We start from the raw sequence: 14,606 nt of genomic DNA, 5'->3' as shown, positions 1-14,606 counted from the left end.
ATCATTTACATATTCATTATTTTTAACCTAGTGACATATGCCTGCAAATAAGTTTACCGATTCGATATTTGAATTTTGTTAGATAAAACCGTCAAAATCCGTAATAGGTAATCGTATGCCGCGAAATACATAAGTACGTGCAAAATGCCTCGGATCACCACAATGGTCTCGAATCACGATTAACCCAAATAATGAAGATACCTACCAACAATGATAATTTCTAGTACTATCCAGTGGTGAGGTGAAACAGGCGTTTTACTCTGTGAGTTGTTCGAAATGTAAGATGTAGTAGGTATTAATTAGAAATATTAGTTTTAAGTTAGATTAAGAGTATGTACCTAAAGCTTCAAGATAACATTTGCACGGTTAACCAGCAAAATATGTTTCTGTCCCAGAATATCTTTCTAATAACACCTTGTTTTACCATATTTAATGCGGATAAAGAATTTTCATTTTTCCCTTAAAGATTATGTAAGCGCCATCAGCCCATCACCAGTCCTTCACCAAACATGACAGTATGTATGACATGTAAGAAAAGTGAACAACAATTGTAGCTTCACAACATCTATCTAGAAACGCCTACTCAAGCAATTTTACTGTCGACCGCGTCGGTGAGTTGCGGTATATTAACGGTTCCGTACGTGCTACCGAGAGCGCGCGCGGCGCGGCGCGGGACTGCGGGTGCGGGCGGAGCCGCTCGCTATAGGCCGACGTTCTGATTCTATCATTACTATGCGTACATAGCTATCTCTATCAACGCATTGTGAACGTCGCCTATTTACATCGAGATAAGCCATTGATGGTTGCTAGTCAAGGTTCAATATTCAATGTCGATAATGTACTGCAATCGGCAAATGTGTCTCCCGGTAAGTGCTCCCTGTGTATGGCTTGGTTGCGTTATCATGTACGTTCTGTTATCTACTTGTCGCAGTAATCGCGTTGGTCCTAGTAGTGTTTGGGTTCGCTTAATGTAATACTTATTATACGTGGCTCGCGTCCAGGCGCACTTTAGCATCGTCAGGGGACATTCAATTATTTAATGCTCTCCTTTTTGCAATTAGTTACGAGCTTGCCAAACCAAATCAAACCAAATAAGGATCTGAGAACAGTAAACCTATCAATCTGATAATTAGTATGTCGATGTAACATACTTAGCTAGGTATCTGTAGGTATAAAAAAGATAACAAACACGTGCAACCAATTACCAACCCCAAGGGTATTAGGAGCTTTTAGTTCCAATGTCGCGAAAGAGAAGCCGTTGTTTTCGCCTCAACTTTGTAAAATGGCTTTGCTGAAATACTGATATCCTATCCGATTTTTGATTTCATTTGGTTAGGGAACCCTAGAGGCTACATAAGATACCTAGATTATCTTGGCACGTGTAGTTGAACTGTGATGTTTATGTTTATGATCGCGAGAGTGCAAAACGAAGCACTTTGCTATCAGCCGCGCCCGTGGGCGACACGGAGCGTGCCGAGATACGACAGAACATTTCTGAGGTTTATTAAGAATGCTATACTTTTTATAATAAAATATAATGATAATCTAACTATAAACATAGTGTTTTATTTGAAATAGTGACATTATAACAAAAACGGATCCCACATTAATCTAAATGCTGACTCGGCTATCGGGAAGGGAGCGGAGGCGTGTAGTTTCCTATCACTCGCTAAAGCCAAAAAAATGTGAGAAAAAGAAGTTGATAGCGCGTGCGAGGATTGTAGTTGGTGTCGAAAGGATACAGACAGGGAGCATGCACTAGTCTACACGCCACCGACTCACCTTCTTCATGCCCCTGGCCATGCCCTCCACACTCATCCATCTCTGCACGGAGCCGTCCTTATAGAAGCGCGTCAGTAGCTCCGCGTCCGCACCTGTTTCAAAACAGAGCGCGTTACTATGTGTTCGTTGCACTTACCAGCCGCTTGCTGGGCTTGACGAGCGGCCGGTTCACGCCGTTGATCTTGTGGTAGAGGCCGCATGCGTTGCACAGGTAGTGCCCCGTTGAGTCCCTGCGCCACAGCGGGGTGTTATTGGCGCCGCAGTTAACACACTCACGACCCTCTTCGTAAGATTCCAGACCGCCATCTGTTCGCCAATGGACTATTAAAACCTATCTATTCATATGCCTACAATATTTTTACTGTTTTGTTTCGTTTACGCTAAACTAGAGATATTTCTAAAATATAGTACTTAAATAACGGAGATCTTAATATAAAATAACAAGGTTGCAGGTATGCTTTACACCGGCAAGTACTTAAATAAGGTTGCAAGTACATATATTTTACACAGGCAAGTATAAGTACCTAATACATAATAAAACCTGTTTTACAAATTATATAACAGAACTATTAGGTACACTTTATTTTGCTAATGCATTTTTTAAGCCAGTAAAGATAAAGATACTGGAATTTATAATAAAAGAATATTTAAATTGGCCTTAAAATTGGCTTTAACTATGACAAATCTGATGACACTCAGCCGTGATAGAATCAAGCATACTATACACACGATATTTATATTTTCTTTGAGAATAAGGAGTACCTAAGTAGATTTATTGTTAATGAGCTAACGTAAATACATAGGCACCTACACATTGAAAAGTTTCCTTATTATTGTAGAGGGAATTGTGATTAATTGTAGACGGAGAGCTGAAACTGTAAAGATTATTATTCTGTGGTCGGGGAACCACAGATTACAATAATTAAGGAAACAACAATTGATTCCAGTACCTAGGTAAGTACCTATGCTGTTAATAAACTGTATCCTTAATAATACTTATCCCGATTACGTAGCAAAAATCTGGGTTTATCACGTAAAGTTAATTGTAGGTAGTCATACTACATAGTAGTAAATGGTATTAATCGAAAGATAAATAACGAGCAAAAAAAAATTTACCTTGATTTGTTTAATTAGATTAGATATTTCTGGTAACCGACGTTAGTAGTATGTAGGTATTTACAGTCAGCAAAACTATTAGCTTAGCACCTCTGCATACCTACATAATATTTGTATGCAGCAGCGGTCCCAAACTGATAGTTTTGTTGGCTGTACCTACGTTTATCGATACCTGCAGTAAAACTAAAAAGTATTGGTACCTATAATTGCACATTTGTTAGTTTCCGGGGATCGAGAGACGATTTAAAAAAATGATTTGAATCAGTTTAAAAAGTTTTTAACATGATTTTAATAGATACAATGACAGCAAATCTCGACACTTCATTTTTAGTGATTTAGTGAGTGGCAACAGTTGTGTTAATGTACTTATAAAATAAAAAGAAAGTAGGTTTAATACATAAAATATGAGATATTATTTATTATTTTCTTATAAACGAGTTATTTTTATATTCTTTGAATTTGTGGATTCGCCGAGCCGTGGCAATGGCAAACGTCTTTCAAATAGTAACATCAAGGAAAACGACACCTTGTGATTGGACATGATTTGTCATATTAACAGCATGAATAATTATTATTGTGATACTTTATAAATTATAATACAGAGTTGATGTCACTTTTAAAGTGTAGCTGATAACTGAATGATTCGTCACTAGTGGTTTTATATTTACCTATGCTTATTAGAATAACAATGTACCATTAAAGCGAATACGGACTGAAATTGAAACTTAAAACTTTTGGGTTTATTTTTATTTTATTTTATTTTATTTAGAAATTTAATTCAGGCAACAAGGCCCATATTACAAATACCTTACAGACTAACATACATATGTATTTCATAAACAACAACACTATATGTTCAGCAACATATAGTTACCTATATGATTGCGTACGTTTAAGTGCACAGAGTTATGGAACATGGTGAAATCACATTATAATGCTATGAATAGGTAAGTCAGTCATGATGCGACTGCCTTGACCGTAGCTAATATTATAATTATTTTGGTTAGACTTAGCCGTTTTTTATTGTAACCACCATACTATAGAAATTATTAATCACCAGTTAGCTTATGCAAAAAAATGTATATTTCTTGTAATATTTGTTTAATTTATTGCCTTATTTATGCCTTCCTATTTTTCGCACTTGTATCGTAATGTACTATTAGGTACCTACTCAGCCATAATTTTAAAACTAAAATGGGATTTAATTGCGTGCACTTACGTTAACTTATTATTTGGCCTGACATTTCGAACGTGACGACGAAACTCTCGCTATTGTTTGCCTATCGTATTCTTACGCAATAAATTCCATATCAAAATATTAAATGGCTATTAGTTAGTTGAAATGGGATGTGGGGCGGTATCGTATAAGGTACCTGCATCATATAAGGCCCGGATCTTAAGCGTGCCTACTTAATTTCATGCTTTTATAAGTGTGATTGGGTTCGAATTTTGCGTCCATGTTCGCTAGTGCCACAAACAAAACTAAGTTTAGATTAAACATACTTAACAAAAATAAGAAATTACCATGGGCGCAGGTACCTTAGTACCAAAGTCTCGTCACTGAGCATTAGGTACTGACTTGTGTGACACTTCACTATTGATCCCAACAAAGGATGTAAGTAGAACCTAGACATGTATGGATTCGACATTAAAGATAAGGATTTAAAAGTTTATTAAGTAGTATGTATATATATATGTGGATTTATGTAACTATAGTGGTTAAATTCGTTATGAACAATGTTTCAAAGATACACTTAATAAAGACTGATAAGCAGGAAGACCAAAGCTCGAGGAAAAAGTTGTTTGTACACTGTAAGTACCTACATGTCAAGGTAAAACCACGTAAAACTAACACGTTTCAGCTGTGACTCGTAACCACAATTTAATATTTGAATACGTATTTCTCTGAAAGAACTTTATTAGTATTACTATCAATGATGCTTGTGAAGTATTTCGATAGGTACGAATGTGTTTATTGGAAAACATCTAGGTATGTAAATGGTTAATTGGGCCGAAATAATTTCGATTCTCGGTTCGTCGATACGAGAGAACTGGGAGAGTACCAGTTCCAATCAATTTACACTTATAATTACTAATTCAACCATGTGACAAAACAAAGACAATACACTTAAAAGACTTATAACTGGCCGTTAAGCGTATTATGTGCTATTTTTATCTCTGTTAACTAGAACTCGTACAAATGATTGTATATAAATCTCGTCTCACAAACCAACATATTTATTGCATTTTGCATAACGAACTAAAATTCAAAAAATGTCGTTGTTTTAGATACCTACTTTACTAGAAATCCCAGCAAAACAATAAATATTGAAATCATAAAAAATAACAAGAAAAAGGCAAGAAACCAAAGTCTAGGGCGTCATGTCGATAACCATTTCGCTGCCGTATCGCTTACGTCAACGCTTGAATTATCTTAGTAGATATTCTTCTAACAACCATTATACCTACTAGCGTAACATCCCCAAAGAAGGATATTTTGTGATGAAACACTAATATTTATTGTATTATTGATATAAGATTACTGGTCCAATACGTGATAATTATAGGACATGAATATGATTTTTCAAAATTAATTCAGCCGTTTTGCTGTCTATGCCCATAATATAAAAAATAAAGCGTTTATTAAAAAGTTATAGCGTTTAATACTCGTACTTAGATAAACCCTAAATGACCCTATGAGGTAAATATATGTTACCGTATGCAGGAGGGCGCTGCAGTGCGTCGTATGGGGCGCACCAGGAACCCATCACCATGTTCTGGGGGTACAGGCCGCCGGCCATGGAGCCGACGCCACCAACGCTGCTACTGCCTGCCAACAATATAAACAATTGTGGACCTCGTTTTCCTGGTATAATATTATTTCACCTATGATATGTAATTATGTATATAACAAAATAAAAAGAAAACCATTAATAGAACCGGTGAATATAGTTGCATTATATAAAACAAAACTCACTAATTAAAATGTAAATGGGTAACTGACCTGTCATAATAATATTTTGTAACCAGCTCGGAGGCAGTAATGGGATGGTATCCATTGTAGGTAGTACCGAGGTCGTAGGTATCGGAATAAATTAGCTGAAGGCTGTGTGACCGATAGCGCGACTCGGCGGTCAGAGGTCGGGGCGCGGACTGACATCTGCCGCGGCCTGATCGCGCTACCTACGGCTGCTTATCGCTTCTGATTCACGCGAACGACAAATCGCCTACTTTGCCAACAATCATTTTTATGTACAGATCAGGAGGAAACATTTTACATTAATTATATGTTTAAATGATTAACACGGCTTCATTTTGTCTAATCGGTCTTTTCTAAGTACAAGTTAGGGCCTTCTGAAAAAAATTTCATGTTAAATACATGACGTATTTTTAATTTTAATAATAATTTTAGCTCTGTCATCTTGAATTCTTAAGAAATAACTGATTAATGTCACTACCTAAACCTGGTTGCCCGTAACCCTTGCTATTTCAAAAGGTATCTAAACCATCTTAGTAGCCATCATGGTTTTGATATATAGTTCGAATTTTCCGCTTCTGTAAATATACCTACCTAGTGGTACGTAGGAGCATAAGGTATACGATCATACAATATGTATTTTATAATTAAATAGAATTTACTGACTACTAACATTGATGCCTATTTAAACATGCCAATGTACCGTTCCGCATATGAATACGTCAAGGTCAGTATTTAGGTACCTACCTACTAAAGGGAATGATAAATTTGAGACGATCACAAATGTTATTGTAAATCTTCCAGGTTTTTCAATGACTGTTCTTGGTTTTCTATCGTAATTTACCCGCTTGTCATGAGGTGCGCAGGTACAGGAAGTTTATTGTCGATATCTTCCTCATTAGCTATGGTTAACAGATAGTACCAGGTTATGCTTAATAAAATATTATAAACAAATAAAAACATAACTTCGCATTGCGTGGGACATTTTTATCAATTTCGCAAAAGCATTGTGACACGTCTGCTCTGTTGTGCTTAGCTCCGTATCCCATCTCAACTATTCCTAGTTCCTAATACCGAAGAGCGCAGTCGGGCGTTCGACTCAAGCGGAACATGGAAATCCGTAACAATTGAAGGCAATCGCTGGCCTGCGGCTGTATTCCGACCGTCTGGAATACTGTGGCAGTGGTACGTACCGTAAGTGTCGTGGTGGGGAGTGTGATGGTGATGCCAGACGTTCTGGTGCGGGAAGTGTGCGTACTGCTGAAGGCGGCCTCCGCCCGCCACGTAGCCCAGCCCGTAGCCCTCGGCGCAGTCGCCGCTGCCCGCATACCCTCCCCCGTTGCCTCCGAACATTCTGCTGCCTCCAATCGAATCAAGCAATTACCATTCTTTTCTGTAACCTGTAACAAACATTTTCAGTCTTGTATGAAAACTATTTCTTGTTCTCATATTTAATACAGATTAGGTAGGTACGACGTAATTATACGTTTGAAGTCTTTGTTCTTTATTCCAGATAGATTACCTACGACTCTTTTCAATATAGACCAGGAAGTTAGATTATTCTACCATCAATTAGGATATTGATAGCACAAAGCATTCTGTCACGTGGAGTCATTGTTCTGTGCAGTCCTTATCGCTTTGTCAACTTTTAGGTTAAACAGATAACGTAATGCATTTACAACAGTAAAGTGGACAGCGGTAGCGCTTAGTAAATCAGAGCAAGTGATTATAGTTAGCAAGTGCACGTATCATACCTACGGCATGCAATATGCGCCGATAGGCTGGCGTGTGGGCAACTGACGATACAGCACGCACTCCTGACTTAGTTATCCGCGCATTCCGCGTAGACACGTTTCGGCCGAACTACTTGTCTGCCTTTGCAATAAAGGCTATATCTCACTGTAATTTCCTTCTTAACAGCAAAACGTTACTTGGTTAACAACTTGCCACAGTGACTCCATTACCTAATATCAACAAGTATTGGAAACTTATCTTTACATATGTACTGATTAGGTAGATAGTATTTATATTTATAAAAATATTTAGTTACTTGTGGGTAAATAGAGAATGATACAATATTACGAGTACTATAGAACAGGGATGTTGCGGATGCCGATTTTTTGACATGATGCGGATGCGGATGCGGATTTATAAAGGCTCACATCCGCGGATGCGGATGTCAAGATAGGCACATAAAAGACGTCAAATATTACATTTTAGTAATTTTTATTTCAAAAAACCGGCCAAGTGCGAGTCGGACTCGCATTCCAAGGGTTCCGTACATTAAGTCCCATTCACGGTTGACTGCTCATTTCTAATAGGTTTTTTGGCTAATGACTAAATTACCTAGCAGTCTAGCACTTACGCCGATGCTAAGACGTTCCTGTACCGATCTGTTCCACATCCGCATCCGCATTAAACTCCGCATCGATTTTATGCGGATGCGAATGCAGATGCGGATGTTGAAAATAATGCGGAAGTTCCGCGGTTGCGGATGCGGATTATGCGGATGCGGATATTCGCAACATCCCTGCTATAGAAGTAAAAAAAACCGGACATGTGCGAGTCGGACTCGCCCACCGAGGGTGCTGTACCCAAAGGGTAAAAACGGGACCCTATTACTAAGACTCCGCTGTCAGTCCGTCCGTCGGTCCGTCTGTCACCAGGCTGTATCTCACGAACCGTGATAGCTAGACAGTTGAAATTTTCACAGATGATGTATTTCTGTTGCCGCTATAACAAAAAATACTAAAAACAGAATAAAATAAAGATTTAAGTAGGGCTCTTATACAACAAACGTGATTTTTGACCGAAGTTAAGCAACATCGGGCGGGGTCAGTACTTGGATGGGTGACCGTTTTTTTGCTTGTTTTTTTTGCTTGTTTTGCTCTATTTTTTGTTGATGGTGCGGAACCCTCCGTGCGCGACTCCGACTCGCACTTGGCCGGTTTTATTAGTATTTGTTGTTATAGCCGCAACAGAAATACTTACTATAACCAACTTCTCAATACAACAACAAGAACTGTTGACCTTCCAGTGGCCAAGGGAAATCTCGGGCTCGTCCCACCGATATCACCTCAGGAAGTTAAAACGGCGCTACGAAAAATGTCTAACAAGAAGTCCACGGGCCCTGATGGAATTCCCATTGAAGCCTGGAAATGCCTGGAGGAGAAAAGAATATATCTCCTTACCCATCTATTTCTGAAAGCTTGGGAAACTTCATGTATACCGGACGCATGGAGGATAAGCACCATCGTTCCCCTCTACAAGGGTAAGGGCAGTAGATATGAGTGCAACAATTATCGTGGAATAAAGTTGATGAGCCACACGATGAAGCTATATGAACGAGTGATCGACGCCCGGTTAAGAACAGAGAGCTCCTTATCTAAAAACCAATACGGCTTCGTCCCGGGGCTGTCCACTATCGATCCTATGTTTGCAATAAACCTGGTTGCACAAGAATACAGGGCCAAAAACAAACCGCTTTTTATTGCTTTCCTAGACATGGAAAAGGCATTTGATCGTGTTCCTCGTCCGACAATCTGGTGGAGTCTTCGGAAGAAAAATATCCCAGAGAGGTACATTGACATAATAGCTGACATGTACAGAAACGTAAAATCGGTAATTCGAACGACAGTGGGGCAAACCAAGCCAATAGCAGTTACCGAAGGGGTACATCAAGGTTCTGTGCTAAGTCCATACCTCTTCTGCCTGGTAATGGATGCACTCACTGAGCATGCCCAAACCAAAGCACCATGGACATTTATTTACGCAGACGATGTAGCTATCTGTACACCATCCCGAGAAGAGTTAGAAGCAGCTTTCGGTGACTGGAAACGTCAGTTGAAGGCGGGCGGCCTGATGCTGAGCATCGCGAAATCCCAATACATGGTGTGTAACGAACCAAACCAGCTTGAAGACCCTCTCGTTATCGACGGACAGCAAGTCACTCGGTGTGACGAATACAGGTATTTGGGTACCATGGTGCACAGCTCAGGAAAATTGGAGGTGAACTTGCAGCACCGGATCGCCGCTGCCTGGCTGAAGTGGCGGGAAGTCACTGGCGTTACCTGTGATCGGAGGATGCCCGTGAAGCTTAAGGGCCTAGTCTATAAGAGCATAATAAGACCGGTTCTAACCTATGGGAGTGAAACATGGGCTATGACGCAGAGCCATGTCCGATCTGTCCAAGTCGCCGAAATGAAGATGCTTCGGTGGATGTGCGGAGTAACGAAGCTCGATAAGATACGCAACGAGTACGTTCGCGGTAGTCTCGGAGTACGTGATATCGCCGATAAGCTACAAGAGAGCCGACTGAGATGGTTTGGACACGTAAAAAGAAGATTACATCGGGAATGTTGCTATGGATCTGAACATTGTTGGGTCCAGAGGAAGAGGAAAACCGAAGATGAGATGGGCGGACACCATAGCAAAAGACATGAGGGCCTGCGACGTTTCAGTAGACGACACGTCCGATCGCGCGAAGTAGAGAGAAAAGACCAGAAAAGCAGACCCCACAATCAGATGGGAATAATAATGCTGAGGAGAGAGAGAGAGAGCCGCAACAGAAATACATTATTTGTAAAAAAAGTAATAAAAATGATTACCTTATTATTAATTAGCGGCCCGTCCCGGCTTCGCACGGGTTAACAAATTATACATAAACCTTCCTCTTGAATCACTGTATCTATTAAAGAACCGCATCAAAATCCGTTGCGTAGTTTTAAAGATCTAAGCATCTTAGCAAGTAAGCATACATACTGACAGACAGACAGACAGCGGGAAGCGACTTTGTTTTATACTATGTAGAAATAACCAATGAAAAACTTACCTATTCGATTGAAAAATAAAAAGACAAAAAATGCTTAATCGGCACCTATCAGTCTCGGTAAGTCAAAGTAGTTAGATGTAAGATTTTATTGCTTTAATAAGTACAGTTGAATGCAATTCTTATGTTTTTTAAATGATCCCTTCCATGATTATATGATGTTTATTATGATTGGATATCGCTAGTACCTACATACCTACTTAGGATCACGTCTAGATGGAGCTCATATATTGTCTGCTTATGTTTATGCAAAAAGCTTGTTGCGGGTCGTTATCAGATGTCGCGGATTACGAAATATTATGTCGCTCTTGTAGGTGTTAGATACTTATAAAACAGCATATTTGAGAAGACAAACTAGTGATACTAAGTAGTGGTGGCTAATCTGATATTGGTAATGGAAAAGAGTTTTAAGTATTTTAAGTTCGTACACAAATTTACTTAATAAGTAAGTAAGGAGCAGACAATTTTATTTTATATTTGCTATTACTAAAGGATTTCATGTAAAACACCACCAGTATGTACCTACACCACGTAAGAATACAGTGTGTGGCCTATAACGCGGGAGAATAATTAAAACGTAGATTCTACTACTCAAACAATAAAACTTTTGTTCGACAACTTTTTGAAATTATGTAGTCTTAAAATTGTCCCTTTTTCAAACAAACTAAATAATATTTTCAATGTACTTTAAATTCCGTCTAATTGACATCGCCCGTCAGTCTTGTCACCGTACAGGCATAATTAATTTCGTGATACATTGCGTGTTCGATTAAATTTTAAAGTGTTTTAAAATACAAACCACAAGTTATTTTTAAAAGTTGCTGAACAAACATTGTCTAGTTTGAGGAGTAGAATCTACGTTTTAATTATTCTCCCGCGTTATAGGCCACACACTGTATATGTACTTTACTGAATTTATATAAATAAATTAAACTTCTAAAAGTTTTCTTCTAAAGTCTTCTAATAGACTACTATACTTTTTGTCAAAAACTCTAGTGGTGTCACTAAGCTATGTTTGGTGTTTTGTAGAATATTCCGTTTCAATATCGCAATTATCGCAAAAGCACTAAAGCACTACTGTTTTACTAACTACCCTGTATGTTTCTACTTCTATATATTCTTAATACCGGCCAAGTGCGAGTCGGACTCGCGCACGGAGGGTTCCGCACCATCAACAAAAAATAGAGCTAAAAAATCGTGTTTGTTGTATGGGAGTAAGGGGGCTTTTTTATTTTATTTTATTTTTAGTATTTGTTGTTATAGCGGCAACAGAGATACATCGTTTGTGAAAATTTCAACTGGCTAGCTATCGCAGTTCATGAGATACAGCCTGGTGACAGACGGACGGACGGACGGACAGCGAACGCTTAGTAATAGGGTCCCGTTTTTTACCCTTTGGGCACGGAACCCTAATAAACGTAAAAGCTATATGTATGCCAAGTTTGGTGCTTTATGCCGGACGGGACCATAGTTGAGGCTAAGACGCCGCACTAATTATAATGTAAGTATAGGTAATTAAAGGCGACTCAGCTTTTGACGGTGAATATCACTGGCCCCTATTTCACCAAGGTGACAGATGCGAGAATTGTCGACATCACTGTTACTGACGTCACAAGCCTTCATAGACTATGGTAACCGCTTACCACCGGACGGGCGGTGTGCTTGTTTGCCACCAACATATTCATAAAAAAAACTCCATTATATCGCCAATAAATAAGTACTTATTTTGCGAAGCTAATGACAATTGTCACAAGAAACACGACAATTTCACGAAATTCCGACACAGAACTCATTTTCTGTCAAGAATTACCGAAAGTTCTATTAAATCGTGTGACAATTGTCATCATCATCATCATAAACTTCAAAAGAGAAATACATGTTTTTTGCCGATATAATAAAGTTTTTTTTAATAATACAATGATCGTGGCAAACAGGAATACGGCCCGCACAATGGTAAGCGGTAACCGTAGCCCATGGATGCCTGGGACGTCAGCAACAGTGACATTTGTCGAATTGTCGCTGTCGCCATGGTGAAATAGGGGCGTTTTAAAATAGGAAGAGATGAATGTAAATAGGTAGGTACTAAATCGTCAAGTAACTTGATTCTAACGTATGCATTTATGACGTCGTTAGGTGAATTTATTACTTTCATCAAACAAGAAACTGATGTTTATTTTAATCTTAAATACTGAAAATTATCAACCTGCGGCTGTAGCACAGTCGCATTGTTATCGCTTGTCACCATGCCTGTCACGTTCTAACAAGTATGTAAGTGCGATAGTGACGGGCATAGTGATAGTCGATAAAAATTCCATGCTGAGCCCGCAGGTAAACAATGTCGTAAGTGTCGTAACGTTGTCTGCGAATCGATAATCGGCGAAACTTTGGTCGGCGAATCATTATAGTTGGAGTAGGTATCGTAAGAATATATTTTTGAGAGTTTATTGATTGCAGATTTGATTTTAAATGTATGAAGCTAAGGCTATCAGGGTAAAAGATAAATAGGGCAAATTAAAATATAAAATAAATACCACTGGGAATTATTTTTCGCAGTAGTTACCAGTGGTAAAAGGTGGGAAAAAAATTCCCAGTAGTTACCACTGGTAACAACTTGGTGGTAACTAGTGGGAATAACCATCTTTAGCCACTACCACTGGATCACCACTGCCTACTGGTTTACCACTGGAGGGCTTCGTCACTTTTTCTTTAATATAATTATGATATCTATTTTATTAGTGTTAGATATGAGGATATTAGGTATAATTTGAGGTATATTTTACAAAAAAATATTGAACGGTATTGTATCTGGAGAAGACCAAACTTGGTATGTTTTGAAAATTATTTTTATTATAATAAAAAAAATGACTCGAATGTAATGATGTGATATATTTTTAGAATCGGCTCAGAAAGCCGTTTCGTTTAATACCATACACGATAGGTTTCTATAAAAAAAAATATTCCATAGATAAAAAAGATGACGTCATAACTCCTCTCGTGTTTTTTTATTTGTTGGTGGTCAAATTGTTTCTAATGTCCTAAAGATCAATCGTACCGATTTTCACACCTTTAACATCATTTGCAGCGTTTTTTGGCGAACCGCTATCGCTATTACCGAAATACCTACTATTATTTATCTATGACCTAGGCGAACATTGAACATGGAAAAAAACCGGAAAACACTCGATTAATACGTGACGTGAAATAACAATAACAACGCAGATTGTCCAGCAAGGGTTGCGTGCGTAGAGTCACTTCCTATGATAACTTATTCTAGCATTTATTACCGAGAACCCAAATGGATTAAGAACATCGTCCTATCCTACCTATAGAAGAATCAATACCCCGTAGACGTCACTCCTACGTCTTCTACTTAGTGCTATTAAATCGGGCAAACGATGGTATGGCGTATTTTCGATCTTAATAGTAAAGCTCCAAGGCGGCGCGGGCCGCGCAGCCTTGCCTGTACACATCTTGATTTATGCGATACATTAGCGGCCGGTGCATGCGCGCTCCGCTCTCCGCGATTTATGACTGCAAACCGAAAATTATGCATAGAATTTATTTTACAATCCGCATTGTGGTGGCATGAACTTCTTTCACAGGAATTCTTTGCGAAATTTCAATGTCATACTATGTACATTTATGTATTATAAAAATGTAGGGGATGAAAGAAAGAATATGCAAATAAAATATAGGTATAAGTACAGGATATATTTCCGTTTGTCTTGTTATACGTAGGTATTTAGTATCAAAAATACTACGCTTAGGTAGTAGTACTTTTGATCATTATATTTTTTGAGGGAAATTTTACATTTTTATACGCTTAACGAAATATAGTAAAGTGTACTAGTTTACTTAACTAAATGTATTAGGGATGTAATAAAATGATGTGTTAATGTATTT

At 38.4% G+C, this 14,606-nt stretch overlaps 1 protein-coding gene and 1 long non-coding RNA gene across 5 annotated transcripts in view; one reads left to right on the top strand and one right to left on the bottom strand.

Moving 5' to 3' along the window:
- Positions 1 to 14,606, top strand: part of LOC134660854 (uncharacterized) — an 848,341-nt gene that overhangs the window by 361,163 nt on the left and 472,572 nt on the right. The window lies entirely within an intron of this gene.
- The window catches only part of LOC134660833 (GATA-binding factor A-like), a 78,575-nt gene that overhangs the window by 10,315 nt on the left and 53,654 nt on the right, over positions 1 to 14,606 (bottom strand). Inside the window, exons 2-4 of one of the 4 annotated variants that reach the window (XM_063516664.1) lie at positions 7,069 to 7,275; positions 5,615 to 5,728; positions 1,919 to 2,088 (exon numbers count right to left, since the gene is read on the bottom strand). In XM_063516664.1, the coding sequence (XP_063372734.1) occupies positions 1,919 to 2,088; positions 5,615 to 5,728; positions 7,069 to 7,228 (444 nt within the window). In that variant the 5' untranslated portion in view covers positions 7,229 to 7,275. Of the gene's footprint in view, positions 1 to 1,782; positions 1,875 to 1,918; positions 2,089 to 5,614; positions 5,729 to 5,902; positions 6,162 to 7,068; positions 7,276 to 14,606 lie in introns of those variants that run through there. The other 3 variants (XM_063516665.1, XM_063516666.1, XM_063516667.1) reach the window with 3 other exon arrangements.

The sequence above is a fragment of the Cydia amplana genome, chromosome Z (assembly GCF_948474715.1).
Source record: "Cydia amplana chromosome Z, ilCydAmpl1.1, whole genome shotgun sequence".
NCBI classification, from domain to species: domain Eukaryota; kingdom Metazoa; phylum Arthropoda; class Insecta; order Lepidoptera; family Tortricidae; genus Cydia; species Cydia amplana.
This window is presented reverse-complemented; position numbering and strand designations above follow the sequence as displayed.